A 26,415-nucleotide genomic window follows, 5' to 3' on the forward strand; every position below is an offset into this window, starting at 1 on the left:
CCTGCCTGGAGACTTCAGGCTGCTTTGGCTCTTCTGTTCTTATGACTTGTTCTGGGACTGTCTGGGATCTTTTGCATAGGCCAGTTCTCAACCTGAGGGCGCAAGCCCTGGCCTCTCTGGACTCTCGGGGTCACGGTGCTCTTCTCTTAGGCCATGCTCCCTGACCTCCCTCGGACAGGTTACTCACAGTCCTGTAGTGGCAGCCTTCCCCTTCAGAAACCTCTCTTCTGGACTCTCAAGCCACTCTACCTAGTATTGACTTTCCTGTACTTTTGAAGTTAGCGCTCTTTTCACTATATTTCATATGAAATATTGCCTGGACATCCAAGAAGTTGCTATAAACCTGTTTTCAAGTTTATGCCATAGATGAGGCATTTTAAGGAAAAAGCACATCCTTCCTCTAGTCCTGTTTCGTTGAAGCAAATCCTTACTAAGGTCCCAAATCTCCCCTGCTTTCTCCAGAGACCCCTGATCAGGTTAGAATACTCTCAGCTGACGGTCTTCAGCTTTTCCTGTTATTGCCTGCATTCCTTCTAAAAGGACTTGGATGCAGTATGCCCCTTCTCACACGTCTTAGGTCGGTTCTTAAAAATTTTCCTAAGTTTCGGGGCGCCTGGGTGGCTCAGTCGGTTGAGCGTCCGACTTCGGCTCAGGTCATGATCTCGCTGTCCGTGAGTCCGAGCCCCACGTCGGGCTCTGTGCTGACAGCTCAGAGCCTGGAGCCTGCTTCAGATTCTGTGTCTCCCTCTCTCTCTGACCCTCTCCCATTCATGCTCTGTCTCTCTCTGTCTCAAAAATAAATAAACATTAAAAAAAAATTTAAAAAAATTTCCTAAGTTTCTATATTGGGAAAATAGATTATGTTTAGCATTTTGTAAATATTTATATTTTAAGTAAAACAATGATTTGACTCTTACAGATGTATCTAATGCTGTCTAGAGGGCAAAAGATAGCTAGATATCTTTCACACATGCCAACATCTGTGGAAAAATATATACAAAAATTCTCCTCTAATGGTTCGAGCTTTACACGGTTTCTCTTTCACACTGTGTCATTCTGTGACCCTCCGCTCCCATGCCACTTTTTATGCAGGATTTTATCCTAACGCAACATGTTTGGAAGTTCTTTTATTGATTATCCTTATGTTTCTTTGCAACAACAAAATACATCTCGCTCTTGAGGGTCGTTTTTTCCCTTGTGATCACGAGGCTTCAAGTGTTCATAGTTTTCTTGTGCACTGAAATCTAATTTCTGAGGCACCTGGGTGGCTCAGTTGGTTAAGCAACCAACTTCAGCTCAGGTCATGATCTGGCATTGGTGAGTTCGGGCCCCGCATCAGGCTCTGTGCTGACAGCTTGGAGCCTGGAGCCTGCTTCAGATTCTGGGTCTCCCTCTCTCTCTGTTGCTCCCCTGCTCATGATCTTCCTGTCTGTCTCTCTCTCAAAAATAAATAAAAACCTTTAAAATACTAAAAAAAGGAAATCTCATTTCTATTATTATCAGCACATGTAAGATCCAGATGTAAAAATGGTGATAATGATTAAGCATAAAAGGGCAAGTTGACTAGAAATGTATCTCTTAATAGGATGGATGGGGTTCTCTTTTTCAACTTGTCCACTTATCTGAGGATGTATATGACTTTGTGGTTGGAATGAGGCAAGGGTAAGCATCGGTTCTATTTCTGACTTTCCGTTTTTGTGGCAAGAAGGGCTTACTCATGTGAATAAGTAAGTGGGAGTAGAAGCAGTTTTGTTACAGGAATGTCACTTCATTATGATTTACATGGAAAAAAAAACTATTTCATTTTTTGCTATCATCTATTAACTCTATTAGGGCCTTCTCCAAATTTGTTGAACACAGAACTTGATACCACTTATTTTTCAGAAGTATTTATTAGTCTTTAAAGTTTGATATGGTATCAATATTTCTAATCACTCTTTTGGTCAGCGCCATGTTTTTCTATGCCCCAGGGCAATGCACCATATTCACGATGGGTGAGAGGCACACTTTTTATGAAGTGGAAGAAGGCAATGATCAAAGAGGAAGTGTTTTAGGGGAACCCCAAGAGACTTGCCTGGAAGGCGTATTCTCAGGCACACTCAATTTGGGGAAAGAGTAGTTGGGGAAGATTAGGAATTAGAAACTCATTTCCTAAAACTGTCTTCATATATCCATATACCTTAGTATAGTTTTCGTATATCCATCTACCTTAGTTCAAAGACCATCAATGATCTAAAGAATAAATAATTCGGATTTAAGGAATTAACCTGTTCCACACCTGAGTCATCCCTGAGCTAGGTGACGAAGCTGGCAGAGTGGCTTTCCAGGAATGAATGGCAGCTTTCAATTGGACAGAAAGCATGAAATGACTGGCCCCCAATTGCCCAGAGACCCTAGATGCATTACAGCACTTAAATAGAGATTAACAAACATGGAGTCAGGGAGTGAGGGGTGAAGATACTGAACACATTAGGAGATCATGACAATGTAGAGCCCTCTTTCTTCCCATTAATTGAACTCAGGCTAACTTCAAAGTTGTAGCATTCATTCCAGTTCTGGGTGTAGGAAATGCAGTGAAGGTGGAAGTCAGTTACATCCAAGCACATGACTTTCCTGATGACTTATTGATGGCTGAGATGAGAGGAGGTCTTTAAACCGACTCCCTGGACACTCACCATGTGCCAAGCACCATGCTCAGTTCTCTATGTTCATTATCTCAATTTTTACAATAATCCTATGTGGTAGGTGCTACTATTGTTATCCTTTTACAAATAAGAAAAATGTGAGATTATGAAAGGTGAAATAACCTGCCCAAGGCCACAGGTGGAAACAACATTCACCCTTATGTCTAACCCTTCTAGTTTGTCCTTCTTTGTGCCAGATCATAAAGTTACAACATTGCTGCCAAGGTCAATGGTCTTTAGGGACCAAAGTCTATGGACTTTCCAGAAGACAGAACAGATCCTCTGAGGCCTAATGGGTGAGATTGGAAGGGGACAGAGAAAAAACCCAGAGCAGTCCGGGCAGGATGAAAAACACAAGCTGATGAACAGAGCCAAATCTGTTGTTCTTTTATGGTCTTTTCCAAAATGACCTTTTCCAGAACAAACATGAACTTGAAGATTCTCTTCGGATTTAGGTTCTTGGCTTGTATCGGGGTAAGGAGAGCCCTTAACCTAGAGGAATGGGGACAGCTATTGACTTAACGGGGCTCCCCCAGCCTACCCACTTGACTTCTCTGGACTTTAGCTGCTTCATCTGCAATAGGTGAAGCTTGGACAAGAGCAGTGTTTTCCAAACTTCTTAAACTGTGACCCAGAGTGAGCAAAAATATTTTACATCACAAACCAACACACACACACACACACACACACACACACCTCTGAAACAAGAGTGTCACAAGACAACACTCAGCCCTACTATGTGATGCCTTCTGATCTATTCATTTTGCTCATTCATTTTATTGGGAAAAAGACACCTACCTGGTTGCTACTCACTAAATTGATACTTCCATCCATTAATGGTTGGCAAACCATGGCTTAAAAAACTCTGGACCAGAGGAATGAGCTTCTCTCAAAGAGGAGCTTAACAATCAGGTCAGTGTTGTTCCTTTGGAGGACTGTGGGCAAGGCAGGGCTTAGCTTTGGTGTCCTCCCGCCTTTCAGGGACGCATTTCCTGCCTTCCCTCCAGACCCACATTATTCTTGCAACTCCTGCCCCTATTTCCCCTCACCTCAGCTGCGTTACACTCGGAGATTAAAAAATACTTCTGCGCAGGTGCTTCTGTTTTCTCTAAGACTGCCCGGTCTCTTTGTAACCATCTCCCAGTTTTTGCTTGTGCCGATGCCTCCAAAGATTCTCGTCCTTGAAACTACTCACCTTTGACTTTCAGAGTCAGGTACTTATAGTCCCCGGCGACCCTATAGATGATCAGGCAGCGATACTGTCCTGCATCACTCACTTGCACCCGAGAGATGTGGAATAAGGCCTTCCCCAGAGACAGATGCTCCTCCAGCAAAGTGGCTCTTTCGCTGTGCAAAGATGTATTGTTTTCCACCTTCTGCAGACTGGCCCTTAAGTCCTTGAGTTCCACATGACCTTCAGTGTCAAAACTACACTCCAGGGTCACATTGCTGCCGTAGTCTACTGTGTACAGTTCCTGGGAGACCATCACTGTGAATAAAGCTGAACAGAACACAAAACATTCTCCCATTGTCTGCCTTCACATTTCAGTTCCATGCCGAGTGGGAGCTGAGGAGACCCATCACACCCCCATTTTCCAGGAGACACCTGTCACACATTGGGCAGTCCTTTGGGCTCTTTCTCTGCTGTGCCCTATTCTGTCTGGGCAAGAGTGGAATTCTGGATCCACTGTTGTGAGGTAGTTCTCTTCTCTCAACCCTCCACAACTGTGGAGCTGATGGCTCGCCTGTCAGCTATTACCCAGACTCATTTTCTCCATATGGATCAAATTATATCATTCCCTGCCAAATACTACCTCCCCTCACAAGTGATAGTAATAGTAACAACTATCATTTGTTGAGTTCTTAGTATATGCTAGGCATCTGCTAACAGATTTTGTCCTCCCAGGAAGCCAGCAAGGTAGAGCCATCCTCTTTTTAGAAAATGAAACTGAGGCACAGAAAAGTAGCCAGGATCAGACCCAGGTATGTCCCTAGTGCCCTCACCCATCGCATCATACAACCCCATTGGAGAAGTTTATTTTCTGTCAATAAGGAGAAGAGAGGAATAGAACTAATGTTTAGTGTATGCCTATTATGCACCAGGCACTGTGCTAGGCTCGTTATTCTTTTTTTTTTTAATGTTTATTTATTTTTGAGATAGAGAGAGGCAGAGTGTGAGTGGGGAAGGGGCAGAGAGACAGGGAGACACAGAATCTGAAGCTGGCTCCAGGCTCTGAGCTGTCAGCACAGAGCCTGATGTGGGGCTCAAACTCACGGACTATGAGATCATGACCTGAGCCAAAGTCGGATGCTTAACCGACTGAGCCACCCAGGCACCCCAAGTGCTAGGCTTGTTATAACTATGCCACTTAATCCTGAAAATGTAACCATGAAATATGTATTATTATTACTGTTTTATAGTTGAAGAAACTGGCTCAAAGTGATTCACTCTAGGACATACAATTAGTAAAGTTAAAATTTAGAGCCAGTTAGATGTTTGACTTAAAAATCAATAGTTTCTACTGCAAAGGTATTTCCCAAAATATGAGGCACCTACGAAGCACATGAAATAATTTTATCTAGGGTAGAATTAAGGCCTAAAGGGAACTGAATTACCCAGAGAGAAATTTATTTCCTCTTCAATTCTACTTCAGTCTTTCAAACAACATATAATTTGCAATTAGACTCTCACACCTCCAACAATCGCTATTTCTTCTTTTAATAAAACAGGAAGTTCCCAGGCAGATACTGTAGATCTGGGTAGAATTTAATAACACTACTTTTGTTGCACTTTTTTTGTTCATATCCTCTATTTACCAGTAACAGTGATACTATACTGGTTTTCCATTTACCCCAGGGGTATACCATTTTGTTCAAAAAATTAAAGCTGAGTTGATTTAAAGAATCCCATAAAAGCAATAGCATGAAGAGTGGTAAAGCAAAGCAAAATGAACGAAGGTGGTGTATGCATGGATAAAGTGTGGGCAACTGTAGAAAATTATGCTGCCTCCATCATTAATAGATGGATATTCATTATGACCGAGGTGCAGCAAGATCTTAAAGTCATTTCTGAATCCTGACAAAAGATTAGATAAAACTGTATTCAGGAGAGCTTCCTTCATTCATCCATTAATTTGATTAGTCAAAACATCCATTCAACACATACTTGGGGATGGGATCTAAGCAGATGCTACTCAAGGAGTTTTTACCATTATGAAAAGTGGTACAGTTAGAGCATGGGATTTAGTGACAGATGAACCTTGACTAGTATTGAGACTATGAGTGCTTTGATCTTGAACATGTCATTTAGCTCTGTGAGTCTTTGCTTCTTTATCTATACAGGTGTAAGGTTAGAATCTGCATCTAAGTATTGTGGGGGAAAACTAGGCAAAATAGCACATATGAAGTGCCTTATTTTGGCAGGTAGCAGGCAGTCAGTAAACATCAGTTCCTTTCTTTTGTACCATGTTTTAATTCTTGGGGAAGTGGTAATCCACCTATGCAATACATGGCCTTTCTTTATTGACCACGATATTTTATCAACCAGGACAGCCCATTCCCTGACCATCTTGGGCAACAGATTTTACAGTATACGTAAATTTTGGGTTTCCTGTTGCTTGAAGGATTCACATGGCAATTTCTCTTCTGACTTGAGTTTCTCCTTCTACTATCCTGCAAGACTTTGAAGGCAGTGACCAGGTTGAGTCTGTTTTGGTATCTCCAGTGCCTAGCACATACTAAGTTCCAGTTAAAGGCAAATAAATGACAGAAAGAGGGAGAAGAAGAAGAAAGGACAAGCCTAACCATACTCACTTCTGTTTTCCTCTCATCAAACTGCAACTTACCCAAATTGCACAGACTGTCATTCTTAATCATCACACAGCAAACTTGATAGTTATGCACAAAACTTGACATTTATCGAAAATGATTGGCAAGTTTATATCTTGCCTCCAAACCCGATTTCAACCATGACCAGAACATGAAGGTGACTTTCTAACAGTGCTAGAGTTCATATCTGCCCAGCATTCTGTGGTGCAGGATGGGGCGGGGGCAGGTGTATAACATGAGGGCCTCTCTGTAAAACACTGTTAATCACACCTGCATTTGCTTGGACAGATTGAGAAGACTCTGGAATGACACGTGTGGAAAGAGATTTGTGCTTCTGAATTTCCTGCATGATTCCATTTCATGAAATCCACTGAACACCTGAGAGTAATACCTCTCACCCTGGGTCTCCATAATAGGACCCTCTTAAGGGTAGACCCCTTGATGATGGGAACCATCTCCAAACTTTGAGTTATGAAGTCCCCCTATAACCAAGACAGAGCTATCTGCTATCAAATGCACTCTGGCCTGAAGAGTACTATTTACTTATTCTTTCACCAAATGTATAGTAACCATCTTCTGTGTGCCAGATGCAGGGATTTACTCTTACTCTCCTTCTGTTATCTTATTACACATGATAAAGCAGGAAACAGGGAAGAGAAATGGGGCTTACGAGAAAGTTCAGTCCCTGAATCTGAGATATAACAAGTGTCAGAAGACTTTGGGTGTTGCCTCTATTGAATTTATTTAACAAATTTATTTACCACACTTAGGCTTTCTTCTCATGACAGAGAGAGACAGTCTGTAACTTCCTCTGGAACTCCCCATAGCAGAGGGCAGAACTCCCCTCTTTACGCTCTGGGCCTTTGACAAAAATCCATTTTCTGCTTGCTTCTCTCCTCTGCCTTCTACAGAGTGTGTGTGCAGGGGCTGTGGCATAAAGTACGTTACCTCTTAGGCAGGTGAACAGTTTTCACTTTATGTTCACAGGAGGAAAGAGCAATTAGCAAACATGAATCAAATATCTGATGGCCCAGGGTAACTGGAGGATGAGTTCTTATTTGGTGTAGTTTTGTCTCAAAGCTTCTAAGACATGCAAAGCTTTGAGCTTGATTATCATATAAAAATGAGTTTAGGAAATGAAATACACGTTTAAAATCCCAAATTATTCTTGCTTATTGTAAATTGCAGAGGAGATAAAAACATGTTTGCAAACAACTGTGTGAAGATATTTTTCTCAAGCCTCGATGCACAGCGGAATCACTAAGCAGAGTGCCTCAGCTCTGGCCGTCATTGGAATCACCTGAAAGACTTTTTTAAAAATACCAGGCCCCACCTTGGATCCTTTATTTTTATTTATTTATTTATTTATTTATTTATTTATTTATTTATTTATTTTAATATATGAAATTTATTGTAAAATTGGTTTCCATACAACACCCAGTGCTCATCCCAACAGGTGTCCTCCTCAATACCCATCACCCACCCTCCCCTCCCTCCCACCCCCCATCAACCCTCAGTTTGTTCTCAGTTTTTAAGAGTCTCTTATGCTTTGGCTCTTTCCCACTCTAACCTCTTTTTTTTGTTTTTTCTCCTTCCCCTCCCCCATGGGTTCCTGTTAAGTTTCTCAGGATCCACATAAGAGTGAACACATATGGTATCTGTCTTTCTCTGTATGGCTTATTTCACTTAGCATCACACTCTCCAGTTCCATCCATGTTGCTACAAAGGGCCATATTTCATTCTTTCTCATTGCCACGTAGTATTCCATTGTGTATATAAACCACAATTTCTTTATCCATTCATCAGTTGATGGACATTTAGGCTCTTTCCATAATTTGGCTATTGTTGAGAGTGCTGCTATAAACATTGGGGTACAAGTGCTCCTGTGCATCAGCACTGCTAGGAATTTACCCAAGGGATACAGGAGTACCACCTTGGATCCTGTAAATATAAATTCTAATTCTTTTGTGAGGCCAGCATCAATTTTAAAACAAAATTTCCTTCAGAGCGTCTAACGTGTAGAGGTATTGAGAACCACTGGTTAGATCAATAAAACATCTGCACACACAAACGCCTTTTACTGTCCTGCCTTTCAAAGTGCCCTCAGCTTTACCTCGGAGCAAGTTAGGAATTTAGAATCTCAAGCCGTGCCTCAGACTAGAGAAGCAGACTCTGCACTCCAACAAATTTGAGTTGAGTCATGTCAACATTCATGTCTGGGAAACAAGAGTTCTAACATTAGCCCGCGTTTGGACTGTTACTGGGAAGCAGAGAGATAGCTAACATTTATTGAACACAATGAGCCAGACACTGAGCTAACCTTTACATCAGCATCTCACTTGATGTTCCCCAAACTCTGCAAGGTGGGAGTTACCATGCCTGTCTTATGATGGGGAAATGTAGGCTTACAGAAGTGATACCACTTGCCCAAGACCAAAGAATGGCAGCTCATGGAGTGGGGATTTCAGCTCAGATCTCCGTGTCTTGAAAGCCTGTGCTAACAACTCTCCAGATATGACTATATATCCACTGGCATGTATACAATACATCCACAAATGACATAGATACTCTTTTCAGCTTTATGATAACAAAAATATATTTTCTTTCTCTGTGTGTATGTCTGTGCATGTGTACTTATTTCTGGGTTCTTTATTCTGTTCGATTGAGTGATGTGTCTGTTTTTATGCCAGTACTATACTGTTTTGATGACTATACCTTTGTAATATAGCTTGAAGTTAATATAGTTATGAAATTATGCTTTAACCTAGCATTGAACTCCTAAAGTTATGAGACAAAGGAAAAAAATCGGAAAGTTTCCATGACTACAAAATTAAGCAGGCAAAACCTAGAGCAAAACAGGTTTTCCTATCATTTGGGCCCCCTGACTGAATTAAAGGGTAAAAAAATTTGGCCAGGGCATGCAAAATTCATATATGCAGCTTTTTAATCAGATCAAAGAAGCTGGTTTGAGTAGTGCTGGACCTTTCTGAAAGCTCTTGGGGAAGCTGTGCACTTTACTTGCAATCAGGCATCAATAGGAGTCAGCACCTGTCACATCTCCAGAAACACAAAACAAATCATTTGCATGACCTCCCAAGATAGCTTCCCCTTTAAGCTAATTTTATACTTTTTTTTCCCCCATTTAATAACAGAAGCTTAAGTGTTTTTTTCAGACTGTGTACTTAATGAACTTGAAGGGTGGGGGCTGCTTTACACAACCACAGTCTTCAGAAAACTATAGTTCCTGCTTTAGGATAGAAGCCTGTTCTGGGCACCTGATTCATCTGCTTCTCTTTGTAGGAAAATGGCCTGGGTGCATCTCAGTTCTTAGAAATCCTTTCCCAAACCTGATTTTCTGCCTTGTATACCTCAGGGGTCCAAACAAGTGGTTTCAGAGGCTGAAGATAGTTTAAGTGGAGTGACCCAGGGTGTGGTCCCTACCCGCAGAGTGACCTCAAGCATCACCATGGTCATGTGCCCCCCTGGTTTTATTCTTCTCTGGAGGATGGAGAAAGAAGAAAACATCAATAAAAGGAATAACAGTTGGGGCTACTTTTCCCCCCAAGACACGACAAAGTAAAGAAATGAATATTTCCCCTTAAATGTATCTGGGTTACAAGATGTTCTTAGGTTTTGAAATTCAATTATAAGAAAAGAAGAACCACAACATTACAGAAATTCGAAGAGTGTGCTATGGATGAAAGTGTACACACAGAGATCAGCAGAACAGATTACAGAATGGAGTCCAGAAGTAGATCCACACGAAGATGGTCAATCGATGTTTGACAAAGGTGCAAAGGCGAGTCATGGGGAAAGGATAGTCTTTTCAACAAATGGGGCTCAAGAAATTGGACATCCACATGCCAAAAAAAATAAAAAGATCTTCAACCTATACTTTATATCTTTGATGACAACAATCAACTCAAGATGGATGGTAAACCTAAGAATGTACAACTATAAAATGTTTAGAAGAGAGGCGCCTGGGTGTCTCAGCTGGTTAAGCCTCTGACTTCGGCTCAGGTCATGATCTCACAGCTTGTGAGTTCAAGTCCCGTGTCAGGCTCTGTGCTGACAGCTTGGAGCCTGGAGCCTGGAGCCTGCTGTGGATTCTGTGTCTCCCTCTCTCTCTCCCCCTTCCCCGCTCACGCTCGGTCTCTCAAAAGAAATAAACATTGAAAAAAAATGTTTAAATAAAATGTTTAGAAGGAAAGATAGGAAAAAATCTTTGAGAGTTTGGATTAGGCAGAGTTCTTAGCCATCTCACCAAAAGCACAGTTCATATAAGAAAACAAAGACAAATTGGATTCCATCTAAATTAAAATCTTTGCTGTGCAAAAGACACTGGTAAGAGAATGAAAAATGAGCCATAGACTGAGAGAAAATATTTGCATATCATGCGTCTGATAAAGGACTTGCATCTAGAATATACAAAGAATTCTAAAAACTTAATAAGAAAATGAAAAAAACTTAATAAGTCTGCCATTTTTAAAAACATTTAATCATTTTTGAGAGTGAGAGAGACAGAGCATGAGCAGGGGAGGGACACAGAGAGAGAGGGAGACACAGAATCCGAAGAAGGCTCCAGGCTCCGAGCTGTCAGCACAGAGCCCGACGCGGGGCTCGAACTCACAAACAATGAGATCATGACCTGAGCTGAAGTCGGATGCTTAGCCGACTGAGCCACCCAGGCACCCCAATAAGTCTGCCATTTTTGATGATTATCATCACTGTAGGCTGGTAAGGTACAAAGGACATTAGTTTTGAGGGAAACTTGCCTGTGACACCTAATGACTACATAATCTTGGGTACATTAAATAGCTTTTCTGAATTCTAGTTAAAAATGGTCAAATAGTTTGAATACAGATTTTACCAAAGAAGACATATAGATGTCCAACTGCCATGTGAAAATATGCTCATCATCCCTAGATATTAAGAAATATCTATTTTCCTAGATATTAGGAAAATGCAAATTAAAACACAAAGAGATACTTCTACACACCGATTAGCATGACTTAAAAAAAATGACAATGTCAATGCCAAGTGCTGCCAAGAATGTGAAACAATTGGAGCTCTCACACTTTGCAAGGGGAATGTAAAAATGGTATAGCCACTATGGAAAGGTTTAGTGGTTTCTTATAAAGTTAAATATTTACTTCCCATATGACCCAGCCATCCTACTCCTAGGTGTTTACCCAAGTGAAATTAAAATGAAAATCTATATATAAACATTTATAGTAACTTGATTCATAATTGCCCCAAAACAGGAAACAACCCAAAAGTCCCTCAACCGGGGAATGAATAAGCAAACTCTGGCATGTACATACAGTGGAATACTACTCAACAAGAAAAAAGGAATGAACTATTGATATATCTAACAATATTGATAAATCTCAATTGCATTATGCTAAGTGAAAGAAGCCAGACAGAAAGCATATCTAATGAATAATCCCATTAGCATGACATCCTAGAAAAGGTAAAACTCTAGCACAGAGAACAGTGGTCACCTGGCTTTAAGAGTTTGGGGATGGTTTTTGTGTGTTTGCTCAGCAAGTGGTACAACTGTTGTGGATCTTGATTGTAAGGGTGGTTATAGGACTACATGTTTGCCAAAAACTCATAGATGTTTTTACTAAAAAGATTAAATGTTACTGTACGCCAATTTAAAAATGAATAAATGTTTAAACTGAGAATAAACTGAGGGCTTATGGGGGGTGGGGGGGAGGGGAGGGGGGGCGATGGGCATCGAGGAGGGCACCTGTTGGGAGGAGCACTGGGTGTTGTATGGAAACCAGTCTGACAATAAATTTCATATTAAAAAATGAATAAATGTTTAAAAAATGAAATGTTTTCTGCCAATTTTTCTCTTCAAATTTTAAATTGTTTTACAGATAACAGAATAGAGCACCACACACAGGGCACACAGGTAAGGAAAGCGTTCATGATAAATGGTTTACCTGAGTCATACCCTGAGTTCGTTTTCATCACAGTCTTTAGGAAGCAGACTTTTTTCCAAGCATTAATCCAGCAAGACTCAAAAATTTTTTTTTGAAATAACTAAAATTTCCATCAATAAAGGACTGGATAAATAAATTACAGCATGGCATGTCCAACGAAATATATAGAGCCACTTTACTTTTTCTTTTCTTTTCTTTTTTAGATTTTTTAAAAGTTTATTTCTTTTGAGAGAGAGAGAGGGAGCATGGGGGAGGGGCAGAGAGAGAGGGAGAGGGAGAGAATCCCAAGCAGTCTCCACACTGTCAGTGCCATGTGGGGCTCAAACCCATGAACTGCAAGATCATGACCTGAGCCAAAATCAAGAGTCCAATGCTTAACCGAATGAGCCACTCAGGTGCCCCAAGATACGATATGTTTATAGTTTCCTTTTGGCTAATTCATAAACATAATTCATCGTACATATTTTTTGGTTTTGTAAATGTGTAGTATCAACATTCAGTATATGTCCATGATCAAACTTAACTCCAAAAACCCATTCCAAGTGGGAAGACTAGGGATTGTCGGCCATGCTTGATTCTCATCATCACTGTAGGCTGGTAAGGTAGAAAGTTCTGCAGGAAGCTTGCCTGTGACGCCTAATGACTACATAATCCCAGGAAAATTAAATAGCTTTCTGAATTCCAGTACCTTCATCTGCCGAATGGTTACTGTTCCTGTAAGACATGGGCATGGGAAAATACAAGCCACCCTGGGCACCCTTCTTTTTACTGTGCATGTGACAGTAATCACACTTCCTCTCAAAGAAAGCCTTCAGCCTGAGGACCTCATTTTCACCATTGGCTTCAGCCTGGGTCAGCTGCCTATTCCTCTTTCTCAGGCCCCTCCCTTTGCCCTTTCTTACCTGCTGTCTGATGAAGCTGCTTTCCCAAGCTCAACATCAGCAGGAAGAACATGCTCTGTACTCGATCTGAAACAAATAATTGAAAGTCTCAGGGCCTTCTGCAGTTTTGCTAGATCTTGTGATTTGGTGATTTGCTCATTCCTGAAAACAGGGAAATGACTCGTAAACAACTGTTCTGGGGGTGAGGGGGCAGCAGAGGGGGCAGAGCAGAGCCTGGAAGAGAAGTTATAAGTTGAATGCTGGAGAGGGGGTGAGGGGAAGTGAGGCATTCTTTATCGATCCAAATTAGAAGCTCTTCCTTCTCTGAATATGAACCAGTCCTCACGAGTCACCCACACTGCTGATTGTCTGAACCTCCTTGTCCCTTCCACAAAGCCTCCCATAGATTTTTCAGTAGTGGATCCTTGAAAATCAAATGATTGTCAAATGAATAATGCATACCAGCTTCTTGACGTGGGCTTGAACTCTGGGAGCTAGGTACTCAAAGATAGCATACAGTAGAACAGAACTAAATTCTCAATAAGCACTTGATATTTCCCTGAGCAGGTAAAGTGACAAGTTCTTTTGAGTGTTGTGATGGAGTTTGCCCATTATCTGAACTACCTGTTACTAAGCAGGTTAGACAGGGAGAGCACAGAAGTGGCGACATTGAGCGGGTGCTTAACCTTGGTCTTGCTAAAACTCCTAAGCTTCCACATTTGCTCACAGGCTTTCTCCCATCCCAGGACTTCTGGTGGCTGAGGCAAAAGGGACAGGATATACTACTGTCAGCTATTCTGTCCTCACAGAGGCTTTCAAAATTTTATTAGCTATGGAACCATTTCTCCAAGGGAAATTGGTTGGAGCCGTACATCCAAATCAGGTACAAGCAGATCTGCTCTGAGGTCTCAGTGTGATGGAAAGCCAGCAGAGGATTTAGATCTGGTGAATGACCTGATCTCATTGCATTTTTAAAAGAGGACTCAACTTTGGTGTAGACAACAGACTCTTGGGAAGGAGAGTGGGTTGGACAAGATGAGAAGCAGGATGATCAGTGAGGCATGTTTACGCAGAGATGAAGATAGGTTGGTTTGAGTGATGGAGCTGGTGGAGGTGAGAAGTGGCATATGTTATATACGAATATACATTTGTTCTTTAAATTTATTTTTTCCCAACAGCATTATTGAAGTGTAACTGACATACAACAGAGGATTATGTGTGTGTGTGTGTGTGCACGTGCATGCATGTGTATGTACATAAATATGGAAAACACAGACAATTCAGTGGTTTTTAGTATAGTCACAGAATTGTGAAACCCACACCACTATCTAAGTTTGGATAATTTTCATTACCCCCCAGAAAGGAACTCAATACCCATTGGCAGAAACTTCCCAATTTCCCTTCCCTCTCCTTCCAACCTCTGGCAACCACCAGTACACTTTATGTCTCTATTGTTTTCCTTATTCTGGATATTTCATTTAAATGGAATTACACATTGTGGCCTTTTGAATCCAGCTTCTTCCGCTGAGCTTAATATTTTCAAGATTCATTTATGCTGTAGCACCTATCAGTACTTCATTCCTTTTAATGGTAGAATAGTATTTCATTTTATAACTATACCACATCTTGTCTAGCCATTCATACGCCAACGATCCATTTGGGTTGTTCCTACTTGCTGGCTTTTATGAATTATGCTGCTATGGACACTCACGTACAAATTTCTGTGTAGACATGTTTCCAATTCTCTTGGATATGTTGGAGTGGAACTGTTTGGTTAAATACTAACTCTATGTTTACTTTTTGAGAAATTGCCAAACTGTTTATCAAATATATAATTTGCAAACACTTTATCCCACTCTGCAACTTGTCTTTTCAGCTTCTTGATAATGTTCTTTGAAGCACAAATATTTTAATTTAATTTAATTTTAAAGCACAAATTATTTTAATTCTGATGAAGCCCCATTTATCTATTTTCTTTTTTATTGCTTGTGCTTTAGGTGTCATATCTAAGAAACCATTGCCTAATCCAAGGTCACAAAGATTTATGTTTTCTTCTATTTTACAGCTTCAGTTCTTATATTTAGGTCTCTGATCCCATTTTGAGGGTTTTTAAAAAGATAATAATTGTTCTTTTATAGATTAAATCATTATAGTTTTGGCTACTGGAAGTCCCTTCAAGGTAGCCTCTGTTTGCTTTTCACACAATCCTATCAATCTTGGAAAGTTTGCTTTCTGTACAAATTGCCTTAAGTTGACTTCATGTGTCTATTGCCCACACACACAGTTAACCTTTCTCTAAGAAGTCCTATTTTTTTTTTAATTTTTAAAGTTAGAAACAAAACAAAAACAGTTTACCCATTTCTCCCACCCCTAAACACCTGCCTCTGGCAACCACCAATCTGTTCTCCGTATCTATGAGCCTGGTTTGTTTGTTGTCTTGTTTGTTTTAGATTCCACATGTAAATGAAATCATACAATATTTGTCTTTCTCTGTTTCACATATTTCACTTGGTGTAATCTCCTTGAGGTTCATCCATGTTGTTGCAAATGGCAAAATTTCATTCTTTTTTTTTTTTTTTGATGAATAACATTCCATTTCTCTCTCTCATACACAAACATACACACACACACACACACACACACTTAGGTTTATTCCATATCTTGGCTATTATAAATAATACTGCGATAATATTGTAATGAACATGAAGGTGTATATATCTTGAGTTACATTTTCATTTTCTCCAGATAAATACCCAGAAATGGAATTGCTGGACCATATGGTAGTTTTATTTTTATTTTTTTTTAGGAACCTCCATGCTTTTTTCCATAGTAGCCACACCAATTTACAATTCTACCAAAGTGCACAGGAGCTTCCTTCTTCTCCACATCCTCACCAACACTTGTTATTTCTTGTCTCTTTGATACTCGCCATTCTAACAAGTGATATTTCATGGTGGTTTTGATTTGCATTTCCCTGATGATTAGTGACATTGAGCACTGTTTCATGTACCGGTTGGTTATCTATATGTCTTTTTTTGCCAAGAAGCTCATTGCCTATGTTTTCTTCAAGGACTTTTTTGGTTTCAGGTCTTACATCCATGTCTTTAATCCATTTTGAACTGATTTCTGTGTATGGTGTAAGAGAGTGGTCCAGTTGCATTCTTTTCATGTGGTTGTCCAATATTTCCAATACTAGTTATTGAATGCTTTGGAACATATTCCTCACTTTCTTCATTTTGCTGAACTCTCTGTTTCTACACTGTAGACGGAACAACTACTTTCCCAGTCTTGAAGGATTGGTCTTATGTAGGAGATGAACCTTAATGTTCAACCATGTCTCATCTCTTGGTTGTCTTGCAAATCTTTATGTTTGTCCAAGCAGCTGATTCTATTTTCTTAAAATAATTCCCAGTAGTGGAGGATGTGCCTGTTAGTATCCAAAAGGGGAGGATCTTTACATCTAGATTCAGGTTGACTGAAAGTCAGATCCTCAGGCATCAGCTTGCAAAAGTATAGAAATAATACAGTCCTGTGGCCTGCAAGTGTAAGTCCTACTGGCCACCAGAACCAGGCAACTTGGAGGTGTCCTCTGGGTAGCAGTCACAACAATTTGGGCTCAAGATGAGTTTACAAGCTTTCTTCTGGGTCCTGCTGGTGAACTGAAATGAAGCAGAGGGAGGGCACCAAGATGGCGCCCACAGCCTACGTTAATCAGGAGCAGCTCTGCAGGCCACCAAATGTGTGCAAGACTGTAACCCTGCCCCTCAGGGTGCAGCCCTAGGAGAAGCAAAAAGGCTTTCCTCACAGAAAGACTGGGGTGTGTGCATCAGTGTGCTGTTTGTGCAGTGCTCTGGAGGCATCACCCTGCCCAGAGCTGTCTCTCAATTTCACAGTCCTCTGGAACTTAGGAATTCAAGCCCTCTGGCCAACAGAGCCGGGTGATGAAGGGGTAAGGAGTCCCCTGGACAGCTGCTGCAAAACCCCAGTATACCCTGTAAGGCTCCCTGGCAGGAGACACTAGTGTTCTGCAGTACGTCAGAGGATGAGTGTGCAAATAGCACCAGCCTTCCAAGGTCTCTGGAAAGGATTACACCAGCCCCTACAGGTATGTTAATCGGCACCCTGCCTTTCAGGGTGCAGCCGTGAATGATTAGCTACTAGGCTTCCTTCACAGAAAGACTGAGCTCCTGGGTCTGTGGCTACTCTGGCTCCCTTACATTTCCACATGAATTTTAGGACCAGGTTGTCCATTTCCAAAAAGGAAAAAAAAAAAGGCAGTTGGAATCTTGAATCTTGATAGGAATTGCACTCAATCTGTAGATCCATTGGGGAATATACCAATCTTCATAATGTTAAGTCTTCCAAAAATGAACATAGCATGTCTTTCCATTTACTTAGGTCTTCTGTCTTTTCAAATAAGACCTTATGAGATTTGCTGTCAGGTTGGATATGTAGTTTGACAAAAATAGATAAATGCAGGAAATTTTCCACATTTGAGACTTGAGGCATTAGGGCAATGCAGGTGGTATTTTTTAAACTGGAGAAGATGGAGGAGAGAAACAGATTAAGGAGCAGAAATCAGGACGTGTTTGGCACGTACTCGGTTTGAGATGCCAGCTCGACATCCACATGAAGATGTGTAGTACGCAGTTGGATAACAGGGGGTCCAGAGTTTGGGGTAGAGGTAAATTTGGGAGTGCTCAATGTCTACATGTTACTTAATGCCATAGGGCTGCGTGACATCACCACGAGAGAGACAGAGGAGAAAAAGTGTCGAAGGACTGGAATATGGGGCATTCCAACATTTATGGATCCCTGGGACGGCGGGCACTAGCAAAGAAGATTGAGGGGAAGGGTAAAAAGGCTAATTAATCCTGCCTTTTATTTTCAGTTTTCTGATACTTGGACATCTGGGCTCTTGATCCTGCAGGGACTAGCCCCCGTCCCCACCCCAAGGATTAGTCAATTCCTAGAGGCAGTGAGCAACTCACCAGGAGGGTGCCTTTCAAATGCAAACCAACCAATCCAGAACCCCACACTCCAACCACCTCCTTACTGCCCCAACCACCCTGGGGCCAGGTACCACACAATAAGGGACAACCCCTATGTTCCAGATCCCGATGAATAATTTCAAACTAGACAATTTAAGCCTGCCTTCCCATCCCTTCTTGTGGAAACCACAATAAAGACTCCTGGCCACATTTCCCTTTCCGCTCTGCCTCCTGTCTGAGCCGGGTGCTCCCCTAGGTAGTCCCTGAAGGGTGGCATGCCTCCTTCTCTCAAGATCTGAAGACACAACAACCTATTTTTTCAATGGCAGTTATCTCCCGATCTGTTGGCCTCGCCATACCTCAATTATAGGGAAACCTAGAGTTTAATTTTTGTAATACTTTTTTATTCATTTTTGAGAGACAGAGCATGAGTGGGGGAGGGACAGAGAGAGAGGGAGACACAGAATCCGAAGCAGGCTCCAGGCTCTGAGCTGTCAGCACAGAGACCAACGCGGGGCTTGAACCCATGGATCGTGAGATCATGACCTGAGTTGCAGTCGGATGCTTAACCAACTGAGCCACCCAGGTGCCCCGTGGAAACCTAGAATTTAAAACACAGTGTTTCAAGGAGGGGGTGTTCAGCTGAGCCAAATGCTGCTGAGAGTTGGCGTTAGCAGTGTGGAGGTCATGAGAGAGCCCACTTGCGGGACGTCCATGGATTTGGTGCAGATGAAAAGACTGTGAAGTGGACAGAAAATAAGAGCTAAGAGTGTAGAGACAACAGAATATAGGCAGTGCTTCAGAGAAGAGTGTTATAACAAGAGAGAGCAACGAGGCAGTAGCTAGAAGGGATTGTGAGGTCCACAGAGGGCTGTAATCTTGTTTTCATTTTAGAAAGAGACATATTACCACGGGTACCAACTAGGAGCTCCATCAAGTGCTTTCCATAGGGAAATGCTAGACCTTAGCTGGACTTGAAGACCCTCTTCCTTATCGAAAATGCAAATGTACCCAGAAAAGAAATCATCTTCATGCTGCACTTGCCCAGCATTCTTATTTCTAGAGCTAAGAAGGATAGCGTGTAACACGTTCTGGCAACAGAAAGGACGCCTGGCTCACCCAGACCTGGCTGTAACTTCCCCTTCTTCCTTGCCCGTCTAAGGGGACTTTCCTTGCACACTGCCTCCACAGAGAGATAGATACTGTTATGAAGGTACTTTCCAACCAGCAGCTTCTTCCAGCTAGGGATAGGTCTCTTTTGTGCAATGGATAAGAGCTCATGCTCTAAAGTCAGACACATCTGAGCTCAAAACCTGGGTCTAGAATTATGAACCTCTAAGACCCTGGGCACTTTATGAAAACTCTTTGTGTCCTATATTCCTGTAATGCCAATAATATGAACACCCACCTCAAGCCAGAATCTTGGGTGTGTCGTCTTGAACCTACTCGTCTCTCGTCTTGCAAATCCAGTCCATCCCCCAGTCCTATTAATTCTATGCCGGGATACTTCTGGATGATGCCTCTTCTTTGTACCACCCCGCTGCCATCATCTTTATTCAGCATCTCGTCATTCCGCTTTATACCATGGCAGAGCATCCTGCTCACAATCTTTTGATGGCTTAGCATTTCACTTAGAATAAAGCCCTAAGTCTGTCTAGTAGCCCAGGCAAGAGGGACCACCGCCTTGAGCCCTGTGCTTTAGTGGACTCGACAGTGGCCATGCTCATGGTGTTTACAGAGCTAAGAGCGTCCTCTGGGGCCCTTGACCTGCCCCTAAAACCCGCCACAATCTGGGTTCTTGGGACTCTGGAGTTCTCTAAGTGGCCCTAAGCTTGATGCCAGGTCTTTGGGGCTTCTTCCCCAGATCCATTCCCTCAAAAGCAGACCTTGTTGCCAGTGTGCAATTCCCTAAATGCAGAGACTTTCCTTGGTCTTTCCGATGAGACTGTCTTATGCAAAATCACAACACCACCACTCCTCCAGCATTCCCAATTCTCCTTATCTCTCTCAATTTTCCAAAGCACTCATGACCATCTGACATGCCACATAATGCACTCATTTGTTATATTATCATCTACTATCTTCGATAAGAATCTAATCACTAAAATGACAGAGATCTTTGTCTGATTTGCTTATTAACATCTTTCAGTCCCTAGAACTGTGTCTGGCAGGAAGCTGGCACTCGGTTCATACTGGATGAATGAATTATCCATTTACCTGTCAGGAAGACTCTCCTGAATACTGAATAATCAAATGTGACCATGTCACTCCTGCTTAAAAGATTCCAATAGCTCCCGTGATTTATAAGGTAAAGTTCTTCTTTGCATGGGCTACACAACTTTTTCAGATCCGGTCCCTCCTGCCTTAGCCACAGAAGTAATACAGGTGCTTTCCATGACAAGGCCCTCACAGGTGCTCTGAGATTCTAATCTCTCTTGTCTGATCTCCATTTATTTTGTCCAATCTTACTTCCCCTCTATCTCAGTTTCTACTGGAGCTCGAAGAAACTGTACTGGGTCATAAATATTTCCTTAAGTGGCCTTACATTCTTATGCACTCAACACAAGTAGATAAGCCTTTTCTAGCTGCTCCAAGCTGTTCCTTCTGCTCATTTGTTGTCTGCTATTCACTAATGTTAGCACTCAACTCCTTGTTGGTATATTAATTTGTTACATGTCTGTCTTTCATGTTAGAACAAGAGCTCTTTGTACTGTATTAGGTCCTTATAACACTCCTCTTTATCTTGGTGTGTGTTTGTGTGTATGCATGTCTGTGTGTTTCATAAATGTTTATAACTGTTTATAATGGATAATGACTGTCCCCTGAAGGAACAGATGAATGAGTGCATGTGTGGCAATATGGTATCATACTCTGAGACTACTGGCCCCCAGTTGACTCCTTCCTCTATGAGAGAAACAGAAAACTTAATTTGTTTAATCATTTTATCATCAAACAAGAAATTTTCATCGATTTATGTCACTCACTGTAAAATGGGTTTCTAAGAGCAGGTTCTGGGAAACTTTACTGTTGGTAAGTTTGAACTCTTTTATATTCAGACTGGCAAAGCCTGAAAGAGTTACTTTGGAAAACTTATGGAGTGCACTGCCCAAATTAATTCACTCAAGCATCATTTACAAAGCATCCGTATGTAAGGCACTCCTTTGGCTGAAAGAGCACGGAGAGGACACCTCTCCATGAGATGAAATGAATGTGTTCAAACACCCATGCTCCCTCTTCCTTCCATCTCCCCTTCTAAAATTCACCTTTGTTTTGGAGATAAATATATAATTGTCCAGGCCTACATGGCCATTCATTTTTATCCTGATTGTATATTCCTTATGTATGTGTTTGTTTGTGCTGGAGTTTCCATCAGGCAGAGGATGTTCATTGTAGCTGTCTGTACTCGGGCAAGCTCCCCTCTAAGGAATACACTAGAATGTGACTAGAAAAAACATTTTCAAAAAAAAAAAAAAGGAAGGAAGAAAAGAAAAGAAAAGAAAAGAAAAGAAAAGGCATTTTTTCAATCAAATGATCAGTTTAGCTGAATTTCTTAAATTTCTGGATAATTCTTAATGAATTCTGGGTAATTCCTGACAATTCTGCCTATGAACATACTGTAGAGGTTGGGGTCTAGTCATGGTATGAAACGGAACAGGACAGCAGAAGACACTAAATTCTAGAATGTTTTCTTGTGGCCCTAAAGAGAGTCATGAAGGGAGCTCTCAGTCACAAGATGCTCAGGCTTGAGAGAGAGAAGCAAGGCCACTCTTTTTTAATCTATTTATTTTAAAATTTTTATTTATTCATGCATGTATGTATGTATTTATTATTATTATTTAGACCAGAATTTCTCATTTTTAATATGGAATGACTTAAAATTTGTTTGTAATAAGGGCCACTCTTTTTAGATTGGTGAAGAGTCATGCTCAGATGGCTCCCCCAGGCCACTAGGGAAGCTGCTTCTCTCGATGGCATGGTGGAAAGCTCTGAGCTCGGCATCAAGAGACATTAGTCAATTAAAACTTTTTTTTTAGTGTTTATTTATTTTTTAGAGAGACAGAGCATGAGCAGGGGAGGGGGAGGAGTAGAGAGAGAGGGAGACACAGAATCCGAAGCAGGCTCCAGGTTCTGAGCTGTCAGCACAGAGCCCGATGTGGGGCTCGAACCCACCAGCTGTGAGATCATGACCTGAGCCAAAGTCAGTGCTTAACCAACTGAGCCACCCAGGCACTCTGAGACATTAGTCAATTTAACATCAGTTCAAGTTTAACTTAAATTGCATCTCAACTTTTTAGCCAATGAATATGATGCTCCCACTTTTTGCACGTCTTTGAATTAGAAAATTCACTCAAATCAAAGTGGCAATCAAGACAAGGATTCATGTAAGAAAGGATCCCTGCCCTCTAAGACATTATACCATAGTCAGAACATCAAAATTCTGTACACATGAAAAATAGTAAGAGGCGATGTGAAAGGTTTCTATATGAAAATGCCCAGACCATGCAAGTTGCCTGGTGGAAGGATACGTCCAAGATTGAGTGGGATTTGGGGAGTTGGAGCTACTCTGGAGGCTCCAAGAAGTTGGGGTCCAAGAAGTTGGAGATTACTTCTAACTCCAGAAGAGTTAGAAGTAATCTCAGAGGTTCACACACACACAGGGCTTATCGAGGAGGACCAGGAACAGCATATCTAGACCGGTAATATGGGTTGAGACATTCTGTCAATAGTTTAATGCCAGTTATAGCTTGTCAACAAGTGAGTGACAATCCCAAAGAAGTATGTGAAACAGATCAAATCTATGGGTTTTTTTTTTTTTTTTTTTTTTTTATAGAAATGAGGGAGTAAAATTGAATGCCAGTCACTCAATGAGGGGGTCATAGTATTAATTCAGATATTTGGTAAAGCCCCTGACTTAGGTTCAGAAAAGGGAAGAAAGGCAGAGGAAGGAGAAACTCATCACAAGACAATTGACAAAACAATTGACAAAACAATTGACAAGTGATCAGCCATACAGGAAAGAAAGAGAAGCAACAAGTTGACTGTGGTTTTGAAGCCTGAAAATCAAGACACAATGCTGATGCCATTGCAGAGGGGTAGAGTGGAGGAAAGACTAGATCAAGAGCCGTTTTACAGGGAATGCCACGAGTGGGGTTTGAGTCATGAAGTAATTGAAACAACTCAAGACAGATGAAAGCCTCACGTTTGGGGCACAATTCAGTGCTAGAGACAAACATGTTATTGCCAACATGCAAATGCCAATTGACATTGGGGGAATGAATTAATTCTCTCAGAGGGAAAGTATATAAAAACACAGGTTGGAGAAAAAAAAAGTCTGAATTCTCTCTGACGGATGCCTCCAAATTAGAAGAGCAGGAGTAGGAGTCCAGAGCAGAAGGCAAAGAAGAAATGGTCCAAGAGTATGAAAAGCTCCCCACCGCAGTATCTCAGAGCCAAAGGAAGAAAATCCCAAGAAGCAGAGGGATTGATAATACAGATCTGGAAAATTAGAACTGGAAACCAGCCTCCAGAGGTGTTAGAGAGTGCTGGAAGGCATTGAGGTGATTGGTGCTGGATAAACTTTCAGATTCCTGTATCTATTGGAATTCTGTCAGTTGATTAAAGACAGGGGGACCACAAGGTGCAGGAGACAGGTGGAATGGTAGAGCAGGCTGTGACAGGAAGAGACCAGGCTGCAGAAGCCTCACCGCAGGGTGACTTAAGTATGCCCCAGTGAAGGTACGTGATATATTTGGGCACTGCTATGTGGAATAAAAACGTCACACAACAATCTATGGATCTCTATTCCATGCATCTTAAAGCAAGTTGACTCAGAAGCACAACCTGAAATACTGCCTCTGAGCTCATTTGCACTGTATCCTTCTCAAATCAACCCCCATCTGCTCCCTGTGTATTCCACAAACACACAAATGACCCACATCTGGTGATTCAACTGTGGATTCATCAAATCAAATCGTTTTGCAACTCAACAGGCACCCAGTGAGCACCTCTGCATGATTGAGGCACTGTGCCAGGCACTTGAGTTTCAGAGAACCTAAAAGGTGCAGTCCTTGTCCCTGAAGACCTCCAGTCGAATGGCAAGTCTCCCGAGAAAGAGAAATCTGGGGAGAGCACATCTGGAAGCTGCAGGTCAGCAAGAGCTGCTGGTAGAGAGAGTTCTGGTAATGAAGGCGCATAGACCACTTCTGAGAGGCAGGAGCAATATGGTGTTCGTGCATTCATTGACTTCTTGGGCTTGGGAGGGAGCTCAGAGAAAATCCAGTCAATTGGCATTTAACTCTGGATACTACGTCTGATTACTATTCACACTGAATATTCTTACTGTGCACTGTGTTAATCGATGTCTGCAATTCCCTTGCACCGAATCATAGAATTTCAGGAATAGAAAGCTTATTTATAGGCAATTTCACTCAAGCTGCTCACTTCACCCCTCTCCCACATGAAATCCACGGTCCTCTCTTTTCTACTGTTTGCACCCAGGCAGTGAGCAATACATAGCAACAGTGTTCTTTCAGTTAGCTAATCTTGCTCTAATCGTTTTATATAGAAAAGTAAGTCTTTTAGTAGGCCTCAAATCTAATTTAGTAGGCCTCTAATCTAATTAAAACTAACAGTTGTATGTATTATAAGTTAATTTAATTGTAGTTGGTTTTTTTGTTGCTTTTCTTGGTTTTAAACAGTTTACTCTTAGTATTGAGGAGGGCACCTTTTGGGATGAGCACTGGGTGTTGTATGGAAACCAATTTGACAATAAATTTCATATATTAAAAAATAAATAAAAAAAAAATAAACAGTTTACTCTTAGAGCATAGCTTGTAAACGCAGATTAGTCTGGAACGCTGCCTGCCTGCCAAAGGGATAATTACAACCAGAGATCTGAAGTAAACAAAAAACAAAACAGAACAAAAAAACAAATTTTTAAGTTCCATTAACCTTCCCCAAATTCTAAGCTGAGAGACAATCTCAAGATACTTAATTTTTTTTTTTTTTTTGCACTGCATATTTATTCTGTGCAGGAAAAAAAAAAAAAAAATCTCAGCTCATAAATCTTCCCAACATGAGTAATACGTATACGAGCGAGCTTGAGAAATCCCACTATTTTGGAGACAGCAAGATATTAGCTTGTTAGCGTGCCTGAACATAACTGCCGAGGCAGATTTTCTCCTGCTTGCAATGCTGTGAAGGGAAAGTGTGCCCACACTTACCTGACCGTGGCAGCCTCATCATCGTCTGCAACACCAGTTCAGTGAGGAGGAAATCTCAACCTACTGGATACTCACATCAGAACTTGGCCCCACAGGCAAAGACGTTAAAGAAAAGAAACAACAAACAGTAGCTCCTGCGTCAGACTCTGTCATAGGAGTCAACTGAATAAACAGCCGAAACCAAACAAAACCAAAAAAAAAAAAAAAAAAAAAATTGTAGGTTGCTCCCTAAACCACTGCAACAAGCCTCAGCTCCCAGCCAGGATTCTTCCCAGCTGGCAGAGGGACATATGAGGACGGGCCACAAAAAGCTGTCACGTAAGGTACGTTAGGGAAGAGAAGAAAAGACATCATCTCCATCTAGCTCAGGCTTCCTTGTAACACGAGGGTAATTCAAACCAAAACTAAGTCTGAGGAACTGGCTGAAACCCAGCCTACTGAGAAGTTTTGGTTTTGCTTTTAAGCACTGCTCCTCTGCCCTCAGGTGCACCTTGCAATGTGTCCCTGAAGAAGCTGGTGCACTTAGTAGAAAAAGGGGAGGAAGAGAATACCAGCACATTCTAGCTGTGTGCCAGGGACTTTTTGCAGGTGCCTTTGTTTGTTTCCTAGTGCTGCTGTAAGAAGTTACCACAGACTGGGTGGATTAAGACAGCAGACAGTATGCTCAAGGTTTCCCCACATTTCTGGAGGCAAGGTGGGTGAAATCAGGTGTCACAGGGCCACTCCCTCGAAAGGCTCCAGTCAAGAATGCCCTCTTGCTGATTCCCAGCTTGCGGTGTGATTCTGGCAAGCCTTGGCCACTCTCCTGGGTTTGTAGCTGATCACTCCAATCTCTGTCTCCATCTTCACAGGAC

General features: G+C 41.6%; 1 protein-coding gene across 3 annotated transcripts in view; it reads right to left on the reverse strand.

Annotated features, from left to right (window-relative positions):
* Nucleotides 1-25,930, reverse strand: part of PDCD1LG2 (programmed cell death 1 ligand 2) — a 66,127-nt gene extending 40,197 nt beyond the window's left edge. For 2 of the 3 annotated variants that reach the window (XM_042913161.1, XM_042913162.1), the window contains exons 1-3: nucleotides 25,562-25,930; nucleotides 13,369-13,434; nucleotides 3,880-4,185 (exon numbers count right to left, since the gene is read on the reverse strand). In XM_042913161.1, the coding sequence (XP_042769095.1) occupies nucleotides 3,880-4,185; nucleotides 13,369-13,434; nucleotides 25,562-25,583 (394 nt within the window). In that variant the 5' untranslated portion in view covers nucleotides 25,584-25,930. Of the gene's footprint in view, nucleotides 1-3,879; nucleotides 4,186-13,368; nucleotides 13,510-25,561 lie in introns of all 3 variants that reach the window. The other variant, XM_042913163.1, reaches the window with a different exon arrangement.
* Nucleotides 25,931-26,415: the final 485 nt, after the last annotated feature.

This window comes from Panthera leo, chromosome D4, assembly GCF_018350215.1.
Source record: "Panthera leo isolate Ple1 chromosome D4, P.leo_Ple1_pat1.1, whole genome shotgun sequence".
Classification (NCBI taxonomy): domain Eukaryota; kingdom Metazoa; phylum Chordata; class Mammalia; order Carnivora; family Felidae; genus Panthera; species Panthera leo.